The 21,778-nt window shown below is 40.4% G+C and overlaps 3 protein-coding genes across 4 annotated transcripts in view; 1 reads left to right on the top strand and 2 right to left on the bottom strand.

The window, feature by feature from the left end:
- The window catches only part of LOC135112384 (valine--tRNA ligase-like), a 43,976-nt gene extending 26,502 nt beyond the window's left edge, over positions 1-17,474 (bottom strand). The window contains exons 1-4 of the mRNA XM_064026791.1: positions 16,231-17,474; positions 15,534-15,703; positions 4,729-4,904; positions 3,171-3,303 (exon numbers count right to left, since the gene is read on the bottom strand). The gene's annotated coding sequence lies outside the window, so the exon portion shown is untranslated. The remainder of the gene's footprint in view (positions 1-3,170; positions 3,304-4,728; positions 4,905-15,533; positions 15,704-16,230) is intronic.
- Positions 7,947-14,831, top strand: LOC135112382 (serine/threonine-protein kinase 36-like). The gene is made up of 3 exons (XM_064026787.1): positions 7,947-8,054; positions 9,333-9,429; positions 11,083-14,831. The coding sequence occupies exon 3, from the start codon at positions 11,101-11,103 to the stop codon at positions 12,118-12,120; it is 1,020 nt and encodes a 339-aa protein (XP_063882857.1). The 5' UTR covers positions 7,947-8,054; positions 9,333-9,429; positions 11,083-11,100; the 3' UTR covers positions 12,121-14,831.
- Positions 17,475-20,140: 2,666 nt separating the features above from the next.
- LOC135112383 (putative uncharacterized protein DDB_G0285119) overlaps positions 20,141-21,778 on the bottom strand; it is a 3,404-nt gene continuing 1,766 nt past the window's right edge. The window contains exons 3-4 of one of the 2 annotated variants that reach the window (XM_064026789.1): positions 21,604-21,756; positions 20,141-20,538 (exon numbers count right to left, since the gene is read on the bottom strand). In XM_064026789.1, the coding sequence (XP_063882859.1) occupies positions 20,351-20,538; positions 21,604-21,756 (341 nt within the window). In that variant the 3' untranslated portion in view covers positions 20,141-20,350. The other variant, XM_064026790.1, reaches the window with a different exon arrangement.

Raw genomic sequence — 21,778 nt, forward strand, 5'->3', positions numbered from 1 at the left:
CATCCCAGGTACGAGAACGCAGGGAACAAGCGAGTCTCTGTGCATATCTTTGTTGAAGCTCTAAATATCATGTAGAAGATTACAGAAATTTATGGATTGGGATGATAAGTGGAAATACAAGTAGGTAGGTGTGTTTCATAGAGGGACTGCCACGTGTAGGCCTTGTACATTCTCTTATTTTCTTTTGATATGTTCTTATCTCTCTCTCTCTCTCTCTCTCTCTCTCTCTCTCTCTCTCTCTCTCTCTCTCACAGTGAAGACTACACAATGGTGCAAAAAAGCCTCATGGTGTATCGCGTTGCATCATTAATTACTTCTCCAGGCAAAGGCATTTCACGCGGAAAAAAAAAAAAAATGTTTGGAGAAATATATAAATGAGCAGAACGTCCAGCACTTTCACCACCGGCAGACAAGTGAGACCAAAGGATACGCGATGAAAACAATTGGAACAGTGATTACCAGCGACCTTTTTTTTTTTTTTTTACTTCTGATAAGGAAATTTACGTTCACTGCCATGCGAGAAGAAAATGTAATAATTGGCCTGACTTAACCAGTGCGGGGAGCAAATAAACGAGTGCGAGTGTGTTAGTTAATGAAATAAAGAAAGCCAGTAAAGGTATGTGTGGGAGGCAGCAGGTGCCCAATTTATTAATAGGGAATATTTGATGAATAGAAGTGAACATATAGTGATATATCGATTTACACTGGGGGTCTTCATAGCAATAAGGGGTATTTAAAAAGGAATTATTGTATATAACGATGCCTTTCTTATTTTTCTTTTTAATCCTATACTTTAAAGGAAAACTTCACCATTCATTTTGCACATTATAACATTTTTTCCTTCACAGCTTTCCAACTTTACAACAAAATTCTAACCTGGCGTCAGGGCAAAGAAGAACCAGCGTAAGGACATCTCTCATCCTCTGGCAAATCTCACCACTCGCCTCGCCTAAAGTGCAAGAGAAAGACAGACTCTATCTCTGTGTCGGACATCACTGCTCGCCTCCTCCAACACAGGCATGGGAGCATTTACGGCAATAACAAATCCAGGCTTATGGGAAGAAGACAATCTGATGCTATTGGTGATTCGAAAGTATGTGGGCGGCACGTGACATCATACTTCACTGTTTCATTACTACCACTATTACTACCACTGTTACTATCACCACCACCACTACCACCACCACCACCACCACACGCGGTCACCAGCCATCATTATCATACATCACTAACACACCCAAGGGACGGTTATTCCACTTCGCAAGGCTAGTAATTTTACCTGGGCTTCTAATTGGCTCCGTGACTCAAGGTGGCGCGTGACAGATACAACCGGACCTCCACGATTACTTTAATATTTTTCCGTCTCTTATTTCACTTTTCCCTGACAGCTGCAGAAGGTATTCATTTTGTTTCCTCAGACAGCTGTACAGGATATCCGTTTATTTTTATTTTCACACATATGCCTCCTCCTGCTGCCGCTCGGCGATAGACGGGCGAGAAAACTGTTCCATATCTCTTCAGGTTTTCGTTGAATGTTAGGAGATATTGTTGATGAGTTGCTTCATACGTCCCCGTGCAGTGAAGGGAGGTTAATTGAGTGGCTCTGCCAGATTAGTAGCTTCAGGAAGGCTTGTTGTGGAGGAATCCAGATGACGTCATCAGATATTTTGTCTAAACAACAATAATGAAAGGGACGAATATCGCACGCATAAATAAATACCTCGACTGATACCAGGAAATGCTAATGTGGCTTTCTTGTGATCACTGACACACACATACACACACACACACACACACACACACACACACACACACACACACACACACACACACACACACACACACACAAGATATTACAAGCAGATGAGGGGTTGGAATTCACGCGATAGATAAGAACAGGACCTTACACACACACACACACACACACACACACACACACACACACACACACACACACACACACACACACTAGTAATGTCCTTGAGTGTTATTTACCAGATTGAAGGTTGCTAAATGTAATGAGTAAGTAATTAGTGAGCAAAACAATGGTGTGTGTGTGTGTGTGTGTGTGTGTGTGTGTAAGGTCCTGTTCTTATCTATCGCGTGAATTCCAACTCCTCATCTGCTTGTAATATCTGACTGTCACAACTACAGCAAGTAATTTCACGATCGTGAGTAACATAAACATACACACAAATGCATAAATCAATAAACAAATACATGAATAACAAATACATTCAAACATACACATGCACAAACAGGAAAGCGGCCACAAAACAACAGTCCTCGCGCACACACGCACACCAGCCAGGCCAATGCAGCAACATCCTCGTTCCCCGCCCTCCAACCACACCACAAAACATCTTTTCTTTAGATATATCGGGGCGTAGAGGCGGGCTGGGAGCGTGGTGGGAGGGTCCCTTCGAGGTTGACCTTCTAACTCCTGGTGGCAGGACGAGAAATAGGTCTTGAATTGAGACTTTTACGAGACGTGTTTTGAACGAGTGTGCAGGCCACCCTTGTTTACTACCGCGTCACTGGCCGAGGCTGGAACGGAACGCGACTTTACAGGACACGCCAGTGGGAGAGGGAGAAGGGAGAGGGAGAGGGAAGGGAAAGTAATGAAATGGAGTCGTGAGGAAGAGGTCTTGTGGAAGGAAGGGACGTGCTAGACAGTTCTTTCTTCGCTACTGTTGCCATGACAGTGACAAACCTTCCTTTTTACTACCGATTTGTACCTTTGAAAAAAAAAAAAAAAAAGGAAAGGAAAGAAAGACAAGACATAATTTCCTTTTCTACTGTTCTTCGGAGACTCGAGACTCATTAAAGAAAATATCCAGGGACACAATGAAAATAGATAAATAAAACGGTTTCTCTTCTTTACAACTAGTATTGATTCAGCTCTTTTAGTATTCAGTTACTATAGGCTTCGTTAAGTAGAGCGGCCACCAAAACTAGTCTCTGATAAATACGTAATGTAGTACACTGCGTTGTGGTAAAATTTCACACAGATCGGCTTGGAAAAGAGTAAAGATTAACTTCAGGAAACACATTAGAGTGCTGCAAAGACACTGAAAGGCATCTAGTCTCTGTGGCATAAATAGCGGCGCAGTACGACCTCGTTCTTACGGCATCAACAATGTTAGTGTAGCAATTAGAGCAACACTCACCCCAACCATGCTGCTCCTTTGCTCTTAACTCCTCGACGTCGGGTTAACCCAAGAGTACTGCAGGGTGGCTGCGGTTGTTGCATATGTACATTCCTTCACGTTGGCGCCTCCTCCCGGGCACACCACGCTGCATCTGTTTGTCCAATGGGAAGATTCTCTGTTGTCTCTGATTCGTTCGAAGGAAGGGAGTTAAAAGACATCATGAATGGAAGTCGGGAGAAAAATGATAGTGACGAAATGAAATACGAGTGAGGGAAAGGTTACCAAAACAAAAGGAGAGAGGAGGTAAGTATACAAAGAAAATTAAGAGAAGTGTATGATTAGAAAGGGAACAAACAAAGGACACCGAAAATTTCAAAACAAAGAGTGATAGAAAGAACGAAAATTTCAAAACAAAGTGATAGAAAGAAAAGAAAGAAATAATTAATGAAACATGAAAAAGAAAGAAAGAAAGAAAGAAAGAGTGAAAGAAAGATAAAAACATATACAATTGTTGAAAACGGTGTCCTGCAAAACACACACACACACACTGACACTTATTACGTTAAGCATCATAGGAACATTAACATAAGAAAAAGAAAAAAAAATCTAAGCAAAGAAAAATAAAAAAACAACGAAACACGCAACACAAGTAAATAAACACGGACGACAGGATGACAAAGAGAGAAGAAAAGAAGAAGAAAAAAACAAGATAGGCAAGGCAGGCTGTTAAAAATATTCTTGTATTTTTCTCAAGTTACAAAACTCCTTCAGATTTGTGGATTGTAACTCCTTCAGATTTGTGGAGAGTTGCGGGAGGCAGCGAGTGAGCGATGGCATTGTGGCCGCGTGAACACTTTGCATGAGGAAAACGTATGAAAAGCTGCTCGTCAGTATCCGTAATCGAGTCAGAGAGAGAGAGAGAGAGAGAGAGAGAGAGAGAGAGAGAGAGAGAGAGAGAGAGAGAGAGAGAGAGAGAGACCTTTTACTTTTCATGTTCCTGGATTGTTTTCTTTAATGTTATTTCTCTTTGTCCTGCTCTTCCCTCTCACTCCTCTCTAACTCAAGTCTTCCCTTTAGTATGCTGTTTACCCTCTCTCTCTCTCTCTCTCTCTCTCTCTCTCTCTCTCTCTCTCTCTCTCTCTCTCTCTCTCTCTCTCTCTCTCTCTCTCTCTCTCTCTCTGTCTGTCTGTCTGTCTGTGTGTGTCATCGTACATGATCACACATTTATTCTCTCCTCATTCAAAGTATTTATTCTCTCCTCATTCAAAGTAATCTCGCCTTTAATAAGCCGCGCATTCCTTTCTGGTCTATATTTTCCCTTCTAGTTTTCCTTATGGCTCAATTTGTTTGCTTTTCCTCTAAGCTGTAGTCTTACCCTTCATGAATAGTTGCTGCTAAAATCATGAAGAACAACGACACCCACACACAACCACCCAGAGAGAGAGAGAGAGAGAGAGAGAGAGAGAGAGAGAGAGAGAGAGAGAGAGTGGATGTCCTCCTTCGCACCTCGATTATTTCACTCTGACGACCAGCTCTTTCACTCACTCCACTCTTCCCACAAACCCTTTATCCTCACCAACATTACATGCATTCTCCGCCTTCCTCGGACACCTGCTCCTCCTCTCTCACGCCCCCTCACGCCGCGGGGCAGGTGGGGATCCTTTCAGCCCCAGCAGACTTCGGGGCCTGGAGTGGCGCGAGGTGTCGGGTGCAGCGTTGGTCGATGCAACAGCTGCTCTCTCACGCTTCACTCTATTAACACTGAAGCGTTTTAGGGGGAGGGAATGAAAAAAAAAGCGAAGAAGTGGCAAGTGTATGTGCCTGGTGGCTTCTCCTTGCCTTTCTTCTCACCTGGCGCTACGTGGAGAGGGAATGATCAAGACTAAATGATGAGGAAGCTACATTATGATAATTCCACCTTCCTGCTTTGATGTACTAAGTGCATTACGAAACTTATCATTATCAAACGTACACGTGCAGGTATTTACTCAGTTTTCTTAATGACAATAGTAGTGATGGTGGTGGTGATGATAATGAAGAGGACAGTGACTTAAGATCGAAGGTAGCACTATTAAGCGGAAGGGTGATAGAGGGATTGGCGGCATTTGTTTCAATACGAGTCGAAGCAGGAGGTTTACAGCAGGCGATTCACACACTGGCAACGCTGACTAGAGAACGTGGAAGTGGAGGGAGCTGTACATCACATGCAGTCATCAGGAAATAATCTGACAAGAAAAAAAAATGACCAACAACAACAACAAAATGAGAGAGAGAGAGAGAGAGAGAGAGAGAGAGAGAGAGAGAGAGAGAGAGAGAGAGAGAGAGAGAGAGAGAGAGTGTGTGTGTACAGAGACGCAAGATTGTTAATCCCTTCTGTCTCCAGGACGTCGCAGCAATATTAACTGGAAATGATCAACAAGAGAGCTGAGTACTCTAAGTTGCTTTGGAGAAGAATCTTAATAATAATAAAAAAAAAAAACAATAAAAAGATGATAAGAATTAGTCAACGAATTTCCTATACCATGATGAGATCCCCCACAAAGGAACGTGGCGTAAACAAAGCGTCGTGACATCTTTGAACAAGAGGAAACAACAGGAATATGATAAAATACAGGGAAAATTTCTGAACTCCCTCACGTCACAGCCGCAGAAGTCAGACTTACGCAGCTGCAGGGATAGTTTCTTCTTTTCAGTTTTAATATAGGATACTTTAAAACAGAAATTGAGCGCTGAGAGTGTTATAAATTATTCTTTTTTTTTTCTTAATATACGAATTAGAGTAGATTGAGAAAAAAAAAACAAGGCAAATGACGTAGTTGTTGTGAGGTCTGTCAAAGTTATTTTTTTTAGCTCTCCTTCAATACAGAGACAGATGATAGAGAAGATGAAAAGTGTAGGATAACTTAATCATTTTATCTTTAACATAGAAAAAAAAAGGTATCAGAAATTCTGCTGAATGAAAGACAATCCTTTCACTTCATCTTCTTGATACGATACATTTAAAGCAGAAAAGAGTAGGTGATGTAGATGGCTAAAGGTGTTTCATATATTTACTAAATCAACACAGGAGGACCTCGCCAAGGCAACACCACCACCACCACCACCACCACCACCCTGTCACTGCTTCCTCTAACTTGGCATCAATACCACAAAGCCGCCACACACTCGATAATTACGTTCAGTTTCTCGCACAGTAAGATCTCACGGAAATTAGGTCGTCACTCGGATTTGACATTACGTTGTTCCCAATTCAAGGCAGGAACTCACTGTAAATAATTAATGTAAACCAGGATGCATGTAAACCTTACTTTACTTGCACACACACACACACACACACACACACACACACACACACTGCCGGGTACAAAGGCCTGCCAGAATTGGTTGCTATTTCTTGCATCATCATCTAAACACGAACGAAACAGCACAATCTCGAACTGGTTGCGTGAAATAACTGAAAGTGTATTTGCCCAAACAAACTTCCCGCTCTTCCATTCCAGCAGAAATCCCTTGGAACTTCGCCAAAAAACTCTTTCGGCTGACTTTACCAACTCAAATTGCTTCACAGCTGAAAAGCTGAATTTTTTCACCCCGCACTTTGCCACGCTGCGACTCACGACACGTGGGAACATGCATAAACCAGGTCCTACTTTCCATACCCTTTAATACCTAGGCAGGGAAGATGTGATGTCACTTATATTGAACGCGTAAAGTGAAATGCTCACAGATTTAAAGCGATACTCAAAAAGTGAGTGACGTATGGCGATAGGGGAGCATCAGCAATGTGTGTGTGTGTGTGTGTGTGGGGGGGGGGTATTTTTTTCTATGGGGTGACTAGGGGAAGGGAAACAAATCCTGACACGACAAGATTAAATAGCAATAAAAGGAAGCGAGAGAGAAACAGAATTTTCCTTGACTTGTGTGTGTGTGTGTGTGTGTGTGTGTGTGTGTGTGTGTGTGTGTGTGTGTGTGTGTGTGTGTGTGTGTGTGTGTGTGTGTGCGCGCGCGCGTAGTTAATTGAGTTGCATTCAATTATGATTTGAATTTGAACTGACGCAAAAAATGCGCGAATTGGGATTGTATTGGAATTGAAAAATAAAGGATCAGCATGAACAGACGTGGAATTCATGCCAGTGAGATATGAATTTGTGGGAATAAAGGAAATAAAATGTAATTCATATTTGTTGTGGAGCATTTTCGAAGGAACAGAGATGTTGATTATAATGTAATATTGAGTTTGTGTCATGGCGCATAAGAAAAAAAAAATGAAAGTTCAAATAAGCTTTCTATTTGTGTTAAATTTCTGATAGTGTCTGGTGTGCAATCTGCGTTAAAACCAATAAAATGAAACAGAAAACATAATTAGCTGAACTGAATCAAAATTGAAAAGCATGTGAATGAAACTGAATCTGAATTGAAGAGTCCAATTGAACCGGAAATGACTGGCGTATTTCGTTCTAAACTGCAGTTGAGCTGTACTGATAAAAATGCATTGATCCCAAGCATGAGAGAGAGAGAGAGAGAGAGAGAGAGAGAGAGAGAGAGAGAGAAACAGGACCGAAGTAGAACCAAGGAGAACCATCAAGACTGGGAAAGAATGAGAAATGTAATGCGGAAACAGAAGAGGAGAGGACAGAGTTACAGGAAGCTGGAGACAGAGAGACAGAGAAACAGTGGAAGAGAAAGGAATAGAAGGAGAAAAGTAAAGAGAAAGACGCTTGCAAGAAGAGGGAAAGAAAGAGAGAGAGAAGAGGGCATGAAGTGGCCTCAAACCTAGCTGGAAAAGAGGCTCACTGGACAACTTGAGCCGGCAATTGGACTGGACGGCGCTTGAGGGAGGGAAAAGTTGAGTCCGCAGCCTTCTTGAGAGTCCTTTAGCCTCCGCATTCGGCTCCTATCGGGGTAAACTTTTCGGTGTTCCTTATCACCTTCCAGCACACACACACGCGCCATATCTCTCTCTCTCTCACTGTCTACTGTCTGGCCTTTCTTTCTTTGCCTTTGTTTTTTTTCTTTTTAGTTTGTTTGTTTTTTCTGTGTGCCTGCCTCTATTTCTCCGCCTCAAACAAACCTAACCTAACCCCCTCACGTGTTGAACAATGCGTGTTCATCATCATATGTGCATGATTAAGCTGCTCCATAAGGAGCCACTATTGCTAACATTGATCAAAAAATGCAAATGTTACGTATCTCAACATAATCCACCTAACCTAACCAAAACTGTTATCCTGCCAGGAGCTACTATTCAGTAATTATACTGTAGCAGGGAGTGAAACTTTTACAAAAGGAAACTAGAATATCAGTACACTATCGCATGTCCACCCCCAAACAGCTACTGTTTGTGGAGGAAGTATTGTCAAGATTTCTTGCACACACACACACACACACACACATTCATGCATACAGTAAACCCTTTACAAATTAGGATTGCCATCACATCCATGGTTGCATGCAAGTGCAAGCTGATCTACAGTGTTCAACTTAGAAGAGTTGCCATGGTGTAAATTTTGTGCTGTGATTGCTACTAAATACTTTACTGACCATTGTTAGGAAATTTATTTTTCAGATTGTATGCAATTTACTTGTTTATTTAATTACTATTTATCTTATTTCTCAGCAAGGTGAGTGATAAGGATTCAGGTGTCCAATCTGAAAATTTTGTGTAGACAATCGTATACATGATCCACACCAGCAGTCTGAGAGTTGTTCAAGTATTAGTTCTGGTATTTATACTGTAGAGTTTTTAATAAAAACCTGGAAAGCAAAAAAATCAAGTAAATTTCTAAGTGACAAAGGATAGCAAGAGGAAAGAAAGTGTATGCAGTTAGTAAGCTGGAATAAATCAGTGAGTGATGAAAATGGTAAAGTGGCAGCACCTTAACATAACATGACAAAATAAGGGAAGCTGCAAGAAGCTGTAAGGCCTAAACATGGCAGTCCTTGCAAGAAACATTCCTACCCATTTCCACCTACCATCTTTGTCCTTAAATTTGTCTTCTAATCTTTTATAGTTTCCTAATGACCTGCTACTAACATTCTAATTACCGAGTCTGTTCCATTCATCTACCACCTTTATTGAGAACCAGTTCCTTCCTGCTTCTTTTCTAAATCAAACTTTATGAAGCTTGATCCCATTATTTCTTGATCTATTCTGATTACTAACACTTCGCTTACTCGCAGAGAATGGTGACGATGAATGAAATGACCAGGACATACAGGAATAAAACAAATGGTACAAGATAATGATCTGCTGTGGTGCAAGTGGATGATCAATCAGGTGTGCTGAAAATTAGACAGGTTTATATTTTGTTTTCTGTCTTAAGTATTTAGTAATTTGATGTTTTACTTTTCTGAACCTTATTCTGTAGACCTTTGTTGTGGTAAACGATCTATTATTAATGTCCATATGTTGAAGAACACTTCTTTTCTTGATAATCACTTATGACGTGGCCACAAACAAAATTCCTTCTTTCCGCTCTGTCCACTGTAAGTCCCTTGACATTGACACTCAACATTTACACTAGACATTCACACACTCAGTCTCTCATCATCCATTTTCTACATATGATAAAAATATCTCAAGATATTCCCCTTTTATACATGAAGCATATACATTTTTGCTGTGTTGGTAGCAGTTTTGTCATAAATTTTGTGGTCACTGCAAGTCCACATCCTTGTTCAAGATAGAGCATACTAAACCAGTGCTTATCTTCATCTTGTTTACTAGTTTCCAGATGGAAATTTGATGGTTCTGCATAACTGAAGTCAACACTTGGTTAATGGTCTTGTCATTTTGGCTTGTTGAGGGCCTGTAGGAGTGTGAATTATTCTTATGCAACATATTATCTTTGAACTGGTTGTACCACTCCTTTACTTGTGTGATCAAGTGATGACCATGGTATTATTGCTGAATCTCTGCTGAGTCTTATGAATGTAGTTGACATTTGGGTATTGTCAAGCTTGTGACAAAACTTCATGTAATACTTCTGTTAAAGCCTTTGTTATTTTAAAATCCAAAGAGCACTAAATACACTCTCTCTTATAAGTGAGCTGCCAGTGACTGATACCCTTGAATGGAAAAAAATCACATGTGCACATGCATAAAGATATTCTATGCCTTCTCACCAGGAAAATTTCAATATAAAACTTTTTTATTTGATTTCATAATGGAATGATTACCAGATGAACAATTTTAAGTTGGACTTTGATTGAGTTGATAGGTGCAATTGTACATCTGTATCATATTGGACAAAATTTGGATGTCTTGATTTTTATGATCATAGATTTAGTGCTCAATGAATTTATGTTCAACAAGTGCCACTTCTTAAAAATGTTCCCATATTCTTCATTCCCTGGCCATGTCTTGATTTTATATATTGTTTGAGTTTTACTCAAACAGCAACACCTTCACTGCATCTGTCTTCAAGTTAGGTTTTGTATATGAATTTGCAAACTAATCAATCCTGCAGCACTTAATCATTCTCACTCAGTAAGAGTCCATCATCAACACAGGCATAGGTACTCTCCACATTTTCCTCTTTCTCATCAATAATATTCCTGCATCTACTACTTCACTATTTCCTTCTTGACTCCAGTCATATACAGAATAACATTTTCTAGTTCAGGTCTAACTTTGAATATTTTTTTTTATGTAATCTTCTACAACTTCCATGACTATATTTGTATCAGCATAGAAATTCTAGATTGCTTTCAGAAATGTTCTATCCACTGCATATGCTTGAAATACTTTATGTAAACCCTTCCTCTCAATTCTTCCACATACTATTCCTACACTCATGAATATAGCAGTGCAATGACCAGAAAAGATCCATGAATATAACATGCTAATCCTCAGTATACAGTTTGAAGTGACAAAGAAATAAACATATATAGTAATGAATTGTGACTTTAGTATTATGTTCATTTGCAGGTAGTAACCACATGAAAGATGGAGGAGTACAAGGTGCTGGAGGCAATAGGACAAGGTTCATTTGGAAGAGTGTTCCGAGGAAAATGCCTCCTTAGGGGGCAAATTGTAGCTCTCAAGTTTATTCCAAAAAGAAATAAAGTAGAAAGAGAATTAAAAAGTCTCCGGCAAGAGTGTGAAATTCAAAGAGGTCTGGCACATCCAAATATTGTTCGTACAATTGACTCGTTTGAGACAGAAAATGAAGTTGTGGCTGTTAGTGAGTATGTGCCTGGCCAACTTTTTCAACTTTTAGAGTCTAATGGTCCATTAAGAGAGGAAAGAGTTCAACAGATTGCTTGCAACTTAGTTTCAGCAATTTATTATTTGCATTCTCATAGAATTCTCCATAGAGACATAAGCCCCAAAACATTTTGCTCTCATCAACTAGTGAAGCAAAACTGTGACTTTGGATCCTCCAGAAAAATGTGCATCAATACCTATGTATTGACATCTGTTAAAGGCACTCCATTGTATATGGCACTTGAATTAATTGAGGAGAAACCTTATGATCACAATGCAGATTTGTGGTCCCTTGGGTGCATCCTTTATGAACCACTTCTTGGAAAGCCACCCTTTTGTACCACTTGTATAGTTCAGTTAATCAAAATGGTGAGAAGTGAACCAGTCATATGGCCGGGAGGATGGAGCAAGGATTGTTCCACTTTTTTACATGGACTCCTTGAGAAAGATCCAAGCAAAAGGCTCACATGGCCAGCTTTACTTGAGCATCCTTGGGTTCAGGAGGGAGTAGTGTTTATTGAACACTCTCTGAATATAATGCCTCTCACTGATCCTTTGACAGTGTCTCAACACCAGCTAAAACAACAACAATGTAAAGAATTAGTAGAAAAAGCTGCTGGACAGTCAAGAGTGGCTGGCCAGTCTAACATTAGAAAGTTGTCTCTATATCAAAAGAAGTTTCACCACAAAGACTTGAATTGTCAACTTTGCAGGCTGATAGAGCAGTGGATGATGTATCTTTACCTCCTGCACCTGTAAGCTTTCCTCACCAGAATGAGAGAAAGAAAAGCATAGGAATTCCTCAAATAGATGGTGAAACCTTAAAAAAGTTACCAGCAGTTCATCTCCAAACTGGCTCATGTCAAGAGGATCAAGGCTCAAGATCTCCATCTCCATATCAACAGCATTACAGAGGAAGAGAGAAAATTATTCGAGTTTGTTTAGATAACTAGTTCAACTGATGCATCAGTTCAAAGCCTGAAACAGTGTGTACACACAGTGGAAGCTGATGTCCACATTAATGGATCCTCAAAGGAATCTGTTCCAGCAGCTGGACAAGATTATGAACCTGATGTTAAGAAGTGCAATTGGGGCATCAGTCAGGAAACTCAGCAGAATATCTCAGGAGCCAGGGTTCAAGGAAGAGGATGTCAAAGACTTTCAGACATATGGACCAGTACCTCTAGAAGATCGCAAAGATAGTATGGTCAGTTGCCTAGCAAATTGAATAGATTCCTCTAGAAGGGGGAGCAGACTTTCCAATACAGTGTTAGAGTTAATGCAAGATGGAAGACCAAATTTGCCAAACATAAATGAGGAGAGTTATGCTCCATTTACTGAAGAAAGAGTGTTGACTGTTATGAGTGGAAAGACTAGTAGTGCTGCAGTGTTTACTCTTCACAGTTTCAATTTTGAAGACACACCAATTGAAACAGAGGAATGGTGTCAGTTTATTGATAAATCATTGGCAGATGTACTTGATGGAAATTGTAGCATATTTCTTGAACAAACAGAATTTTCCATTTTTGTTTCTTCTTGGAGAAATCAAAACATGTTCGCTGCCAGTTATAAATAAACTTACAGCTTTGCTGTCGTTGTCCATGACTATGGATGATATGAGGAATAGTAAGGAAAGTGTGATTAAGGTGTATCTTGAGTGTAAACTGGTACCAAATTTAGTGTATTGTTGCAAACTGATATCACGGGTAGAAAACTATAAGCTAAAAAGAACAGTTGAATTTGATAAAGATCAGATCGATTCAGTGGGAAGTATTACTGCATTAATGTGCCATTTAGTGTATCTTGAAAAAGATTTTCTATTTTAGTTTTGCAACTGTGTTTGTGTATTAAATGCTTTTAACGTGATGAAAAGATCCTAAGCCTAGATAATGTGCTTCCAAGTTTAGTTGCAGACATGCTGGCAATACTGAATCACATCTTGAGAAAAACACCTGAGAGTCAAACAGTTGTGGGAAAGATCTTAGGTAGTGACACCACAGTTCTCTTGCTGCTGGGTACTCTTATTACCCACCCAGTACCTGTTGTGCGGGCAAGGCTGTGCACCCTCATCAGATATTTGGCCAAGTGCTGCCCTCAGGTGGCAAAGCTGTTTGAAGGTCAGCACAAACTTATATGTGATTTAATCAATTTGGAAAGTGATCTTGTTCCTCAAGTGAGAAAAGCTACTTCTTTTGCAGTATCATGTTTACAATCATTCACAGAACTAATACCTGATGATTCATGCTCTTGATGTGACTACTAAATGCATGATTTAATCAATTTGGAAAGTGACCTTGTTCCTCAAGTGAGAAAAACTGCTTCTTTTGCAGTATCATGTTTACAGATCATTCACAGAACTAATACCTGATGATTCATACTCTTGATGTGACTACTAAAATGCTCATTTCTCTATGGTATGGGAACGGAGTGTTCTTGAAAAAGAGGCAGGAATGACAAAAATGAGAATTTGTGGCTGTTATTAGATTGGTAGTGTTCAGTAGAGATATATAACAGTAAGATTCACATTAATTTCACAACCACAAGCATTCCTTCACTCTAGTATATAAGCCTCTGTGTGGGTAGAGGACTGATCCTCACTGACCACACTGTACTGCGGTCACTTGTTTAGCATGCCTCTGGTAATCATAATAAACCATTTCCTTCATCTGACTTAATTAGCTGAATGGGCCACGCACACACAAACTTCCAGTAGATGTCGAGGCTTTCTAGGGCTGGATCATGGTTTACTCTTTCACATCTGCTTTCCACCCACTGGGTGATGCATAGTCCCTCTTCCTTCTTCTTTTATATCTAATGGTCTCTGTGTTGTCCCTCCTTTCCATGAAGTGTTTCCTTTAGCATACACCTCTTTTACCTGACTCACTTGTCTTCACTGATCTCTTCCATTCTTTCTCCACATGCCTAAGATATCATCACACTCCCTCAACTGGTTGGTCAGCTGACTCTGACCAACCTGACTCTGATCAATTCTCAGCACTTTCTTTTTTACAATTCTTGGCACTTTCTTAGCACTTTCTTATTTTTTTACTTGATCCATAGGTCCATACATGTTCCTCATACATCTTATCATAATAACATTTAATGTCCTCCCTCATGCTCCCATACTACATGTTTCAGCCCCTTAAAATGCATATGGTAAATACCACCAAAATATTTTTTATAAAAAAAAAAAAAAATCGTAGAATATAAACTGGAAGTCAGGAGAGAATAACTAAATGACTAAAAATACAGTATTAATCATAATGATGTGAACTACCAGTGTATTTTGTAATTTTTCATGCAACAGTCAATAAGATCGAGTAAACACTGCTTTGAGGTCTTGATATGAGACCACACCTGTATTTTATTAAGATCAAGAATGTAAAAATAAATTTAAATCAGTCATATTTTGTAATTGGCAGTGTTCATACAAGCTGAATATGTAATCACAATGAATTATATGAACTCAATTTAGGACTCTCTCTCTCTCTCTCTCTCTCTCGATATTAACGAGAAAAAAAGGATGGATGGCTTATGAGAACACTCGCGGGTTTTCACATCCTTGTGGGGACCGCTAGGACTGGTGGACTGGCCAATAACATGCACGCACATGCAGTGAGGTGTTGGGGGAGAAGCAATATTGTTTTAGTGGAGTTGTAGTGGTGTTGGTGATTGTGGTGGAGGGAATGCACAGTAGCGATGGTGGGGTTGGTAATATGTATACTGGTAATAGCAAAAGAAAGTTAAATTTAAACATCAGCATTGATTAAGAAGACGTTAACACTACCATAATAAACATTAACTAACGGAAACAAAGGTGAAAATATGAACACGTAGCGTTATTAGTCAGCAGAATCAAGAACACGTTGACACTACCATAATAAACATTAACGAAAACAAAGGTGAAAATATGAACACGTAGCGTTATTAGTCAGCAGAATTGTACTGGTTTTCATAAATATTTACTGACGCTTTCTTCCATTCAAGTAAATAAGATGACAAATGGAGCAATTCTATGAGTGTTCATGGATTCAACACGTGCACCGAACGTTAGCAAAATGTCTCATAAGACCGTAGATTTTATTACGGTCGGGATCAATAACGCCTTACTTCACGAAGCGGAAGCCTCATAACTCACAATCCCTAGATAGTATAAAGAAAGTTCTGCTTACGCCCTCTGTTCAGTGCCTCACGGGCGGGATGTCACGAGAAAGACATCAATACTGACGACACATCTGGCAGTGAGTGACAGCCCTCCATCGCGCATGGAGGAGGCCGCCTGCTCCACCTCACCTGTCGTTAGGAACCCAGCGTGGCCTGAAGGATGAGTTCTCTTGCTTACCTGGAAGGACAAAATAACACTTAGCACTGGAACCCACATAAAGACAAATAATAATGCGACTAAACTAATGATAAAAACAAACACTGGGGCCCATGCATGATAGATCGTGATCTGTATTACCAAATTTCAAACGTATTACAAAATCAAATATAAATAATCAAATTATCATAAAATATCACCCATCATTAAACTCCTTCCTATTTTTGTCTCTCGCAGGCAGTGTCATATTACGACAAATTAATTTCATAAACTTTGTTGTGGTTACGAAGAGTGGACACAGCCACGCTAAATGAAGGCCCAGCACCAGCCTTCGTCATCCTGGCCTCGCCCCTCACAGCGGTGCTTGTACAATTTCCAACCAGCCTTCGCCATCCTGACCTCGCCCCTCACAGCGGTGCTTGTACAATTTCCAACCAGCCTTCGCCATCCTGGCCTCGCCCCTCACAGCGGTGCTTATACAATTTGCAGTCTTAATGTTTTTTTTACTACCGTCAGGGTGACGTTCACAATGAGAGAGAGAGACTTGCCTTGCGTTGCGTTGCGTTGCGATAGAAAAGAACAGCTGAACAAATGCGTAATGGTGGCAAGTGATGAGAGCTGTGTGCCTCCTTGTGTCTGCTGGCCTCACTATCTCAGCTCCTGCAGAGTATCCCTACCAAGGAGGGAGGGGAATGGTGATGAAGGCACTCGAGGCTTTGCTCCGAAGCGGTGACGCTGTCTCACGAGGAGTCAGCTGCTCGAGGATTCAGAAGGAAGAGAAACCGTGACCGAGACACACCGCCCTTAAGGTGGAGGAAGGACAATCATTCCTCTCCCTTTACCACAGTAGTTAGAGGGGTGCTTACATGGTTGACGATTCCCTCACACCCAGTAATCAAGTTGTTAGTGTAGTCATTAACAAGCTTTAAAAGAAAATATTTCTAGATAAGAATGGCATTTGGAAACTGACCCACGTAGGCGTGATAGCTTCATACAGTTTATCTTATTTAGTTTATATATATTTAATTTTAGTTAATTTGTTGTTTTCTTGCATTTTATCAGCGTTGTGAAGATACGACAGTTGCCTATCAGCGGAGGAATTGGATGACTCCTGCGTCACACACCCTGGCACTTTCCCCCCCTAAATTTCGAGATCCACTTCTCCCGTGCACCATGCACCGTTCTTCCCGGCACCACCCGCGGGGCCTCTTCTCACCCCTCGGCAGTAAGGGCTGTAGTGTTAGCCTAACATATCCCCTCGAAAAAGATATTTCATTCATATCAACACCCTGGGGAGCACGAGCTGGAGATCCCGTCCGTACGTACAGGCCAAAGAGGCGTCTCGCCTAGTAAACATCAATGCTCTTATTCAAATAGGACTTCTCTTATTCTTTAGCTCCCCAAGAGAGTCACAGCCTTTTAAATACGTTATCTCGTTACGTTACTTTGTCCACAGCTTAGGTGGAGATTATTTGTATTTTTAATCTCTACGCACTTGTATTCCCATAACCTACACAAGTTAGTAGAATGTTAGTGATTTATTACCGGTGTAGGGAGTGTGTTTGTGTGTGTGTGTTTTTTTTTTTTTTTTTCTCTCTCTCTTTCGTCTCTTAGTAACTATCTCATCAAGGTGGTAGTGGCGACCCATGTAGGAGGAGGAGGAGGAAAAGTGGTAGAAAACGTAGTGAGGCAAGGATGTCGAGACGAGAAAACATCAGCTGTAAGGAGGACGTTTACTAACTGTTTAAATCAAGAGGGGTCTGGAAGGGTGGGCGATGTTAGGGAGGGGAGGAGGAGGAGGAGGGCACAGACATATATATATATATATATATATATATATATATATATATATATATATATATATATATATATATATATATATATATATATATATATATATATATATATACACGAGTGCGCAACACATGCCGCGAACAAGCCAGAGGATTGCCGTCCCAGTGAACCATTATATATATCCAGAATCAAGGTGATGATCATGATGAGCTTACAGCCACACACCGTGGCGAGAGTCACACTGGCGCACATCAAAATGATGTTTGCCTGGATATTACTAAAGTTTCATCTCTAACGAATAAAAAAAATAAATAAATAAATAAAATATTTGCTTAAGCCTATTAGAGAGAAAATTTTGTGTATTTAAGAAAAAAATCAAAATTAATATCTATTAATATAAATTACAACAGAAAAGACTATAAAGTGAAGCTCCAAATATCTTAGTGTTTTATTGCATCGCATACCACACACACACACACACACACACACACACACACACACACACACACACACACTGATAAAAATCTTGTAAATAAGACAAACTCAATGAAAAACTCTGATGATAATTTTGTCGGGCAGTCGTCAGTGGACCTCCATTTGTCAGTATTTGACATGTGAGTGCGAGGGATGAACGGCGGCCGCTGGAGGGGCGCTGCCACGGGTAAACACCGGCCAAAGGGGAGAGGGGGGGGGGGAACAGGAATGGGAGATGAAAGTGAAATTACTAAGTGTAGACTGGAGTCACCGGGTTCATGAGCGGGGGACTGAGGCAAGGACTGGGGTTCCTCTTTGATGATTGAAACAGACGTTCACTCAAATAATCCTGCAAAGTTAACATACGTAGACTAACTCCAATAACGTCAAATTAATATCATTGCCAAAACTGAAAGGAAAATCAATGTGTGATGGAACTCTAAACACGAGAAGAGCTGACAGAAGCTGCACTCCGTGGTGGCCTTGGTGCAGGAATTCCTCGCGTGACGTAACTCGTAGTCGACACAACATTTGTTTACAAGAAGCCCTTTGGCAGGTCATTCACACACCCGCCACTCGTGTTTTCCTCAGTGTCCACCCCACGCACCACCTTACCCGCCCCCAAACTCACACCAGACTTGCCCCAAACCAGTAAATCTTGTATGCTCCCCTTCTGCCGCCGCCAACCACGACCACGGCCACTGTACGCATGCATTTTGGAGATGAACTATTAAGAATTAATAAGTAATGAAAAAAAAATAACTCAAATTGTTATGAGAGAGGAGGAAATATACTGATAAAGTTACGCAAACGACGAATACACAGAAAAAATTACAATAAGCATTTCTTTTCTGCGACTACGTAGTCTGTGTGTGATAAGCGCGTCTTTCAGTGATTATGCGCTTTTTTTTTTCAAATATTTTGTAGTGACGTTAGGTACGGATGAATAATGACAAAGTAATTGGTTTTTGATGTTGCTTAACATCAATTTTCCAGTATACAAATTCCAAAATACCCGCGAAATAACGCATTCCTGTGAAAGCTATGTATGTAGGAAATACACGAATTCTAGTAAAACGTTTGTGCTTTTATGGAAAATGTACCTCCCTGTCGTGAAACCTGGAAAATAAAGCTATAACACTGCAAGACTCAGTAACACTTCCACGTGAGTGACTGGCGGCCAGTCTCTGAATACCAGCAAGACATTGCCATGACAAACGGCCCACGTCGGCCATCATCACTTCCTGAAGACGAAACAACAACATGTTTTATGTCTTCCTGAAAGCAAGTAATTAATCATGAGTCAAGGCAGGGTTGCTGGTGCTCTTCACGCGGCTGACAAGAGACAACGCTGTGCTGGCGCGGCGCTCAAGTGGATATTACAGGCCTAACTTATCCCACTTTAAAAAATACGCTTGTATCTAGATATTAATGCACGCAACAGTTATTATATAATAGGTATTTTTCATAATAACTAATAAATGTTGCTTGCTAGCAATTTTGGGGAAATTATGAATAATTAATCATTCAGTTAATTTGCAATATTGCTAGGCATTGTTCAGGACATGCAATGACTTGCCCTTCACACATACACAAGGTCACTATACCGCCTTCATCTGCAGTCCCTAGCTACAATTCTCACATCTCTCTTCATTTACCTATTTATTAATTTTCCTTTATATATACTTATTTTTCTATATGCCTTCTTTTCTATAAACCTATTTACTTTGCCCCTGGCATCTGTCACTCAGCTGCTACACTTGAGGCAACACGCACGCTGTACTAGCCAGTCACGAGCACTCCTTACTTCCTGGTGAAAAGAAAGGAAAACATTTACAGAGGCTCACTGGTGACGGGAAAGTGCTGCTAATGAAACGTGTCATACATCATGAGAGAGAGAGAGAGAGAGAGAGAGAGAGAGAGAGAGAGAGAGAGAGAGAGAGAGAGAGAGAGAGAGAGAGAGAGAGAGAGAGACTGTATCCTCACCGAAAATTAAAAGTAAAAAAGAAAAACGAAAAAAATACTTAAAGAAAAAATAAATAAATAAAAAAAACATGAAAAATAATAAAATAAGTGAAACCAGAGAGAGAGAGAGAGAGAGAGAAGGGGGGGATGATGTTTAAGCATTTAGTACTCTAATATTTGCTTTAATGTTGATTCTCTTAGCACAACTCTCTCTCTCTCTCTCTCTCTCTCTCTCTCTCTCTCTCTCTCTCTCTCTCTCTCTCTCTCTCTCTCTCTCTCTCTCTCTCTCTTTCTGTATATTTGCAAGTTATATTAATACTTTGCTATAATAATGATCATAAGCATATGGCTGGTAGTGGCTGTGGGAAGGGTTGTGGTGGGGTTGTTGTTGTTGTTGTTGTTGTTGTTGTTGTAAGCAAGGTCACTGTGTCTGGCCTAATTTTTGTTGTTGTTGTTGTTGCTGTTTTGGCTGTGGTTGTTGCTGCTGTTGGTGGTGGTGGTGGTGGTGGCAGTTGTGGTGGCTGTGACTGGTTGTTGCTGTGATGGTTGTTGTTGTTGTGGTTGTTGTTGATGTTGTGTGTTGTTCATTTGGAAGGTTGCATACGGGTAGATGTCTGCATACTCTGCAACGAGGATAATAAAATGATGATGATAATAAAAATATGATAATAATAATAATAATAATAATAATAATAATAATAATAATAATAATAATAATAATAATAATAATAATAATAATAATAACAGTCTTTGCATGTATTTAAATACCAGAGTGGCAATCCCATACACACAGTAAGGTACACAGCAACATATACAACTGCCATAACAAACTGAAATTTTAATAAAGACTGAATTGGAATAACAAACTCAAACTCACAAGTCCAATTGGCCGGCCGCTGCTCACCCATCCACCGCCAGCTGACGACATAAACACTGTCTGCCACACCACTTGTAATATCTAATGTCTCTGCCTGGTCCCTGATACCCTGCAGTGATTTTCTCGTGTGTTTGTGCCCCTCACCAACCCTCCACCAGCCATGGGTCATCAGAAGGCTGAGAAGACTGAAAGTTTCTCTCGCATCTTATTTCTCACCATTGGAAACAAGTCAAATGGTTGTTTATGCTAAGGCAGTTCAATGGGGCCACATGTAACATAATATTTCAAGGAGTGAATTGCCATTTTATCCAGTGTACCTCTTTCCCAAACACACACACACACACACACACACACACACACAGGAAATATTTATAAAACACATAAAATCTTATAAACAACATTTTTTTACTTCATTTTCAGTATTTTTGCCTCCCTGGAAACAGTTAATTTTTTCCCACAGGTTCTTCAGCCACCATAACACACGTCTGCCTTTTACAAACACTACGAATCATGTCTGTCATTGCGTAGCCTAGTGTAATTATTCTACAGACAAAAAATAAAATGAAATAAATATGCCATGCCATCTCTTCCCTGATGGATCAAACTTGTCCCTAACACTGAAGCAAGGACCTGAAGATGTGACACTGCTTGGTTATCCCTTAAAAACACAACTGAGACTGTCACTTTTGCTAAACCTACACTGCACACTTTGTTTTCCTCTCCATGAACTTATACAAGAACGTAAAGATGCACTGGTGTTTAGTTACCCTTTAAAATCCCACCTAACTCTGCCACCCTGCCTGCCACTCACCAGGGATTCGGTCAACAGCAGTGGGGTCCCTGTGGGGTGACATCTTGCACACTGTGGCATAAAACTGCTCCCTGTGTTTGTGGTTATCCTTGTTCTCCTGCACACCTACTTTGTTCCCATCCCTGGACACCTGCTGGAGGGGCATGGGGGGCTCTGTAGGGTGAGGAAGGAGGTC

This window comes from Scylla paramamosain, chromosome 23 (genome assembly GCF_035594125.1).
Source record: "Scylla paramamosain isolate STU-SP2022 chromosome 23, ASM3559412v1, whole genome shotgun sequence".
Lineage (NCBI taxonomy): Eukaryota > Metazoa > Arthropoda > Malacostraca > Decapoda > Portunidae > Scylla > Scylla paramamosain.

Bases quoted from the DNA above. Each gene is read 5' to 3' on its own strand.
- LOC135112382 (XM_064026787.1), top strand. From the start codon at position 11,101: ATGGAGGAGTACAAGGTGCTGGAGGCAATAGGACAAGGTTCATTTGGA.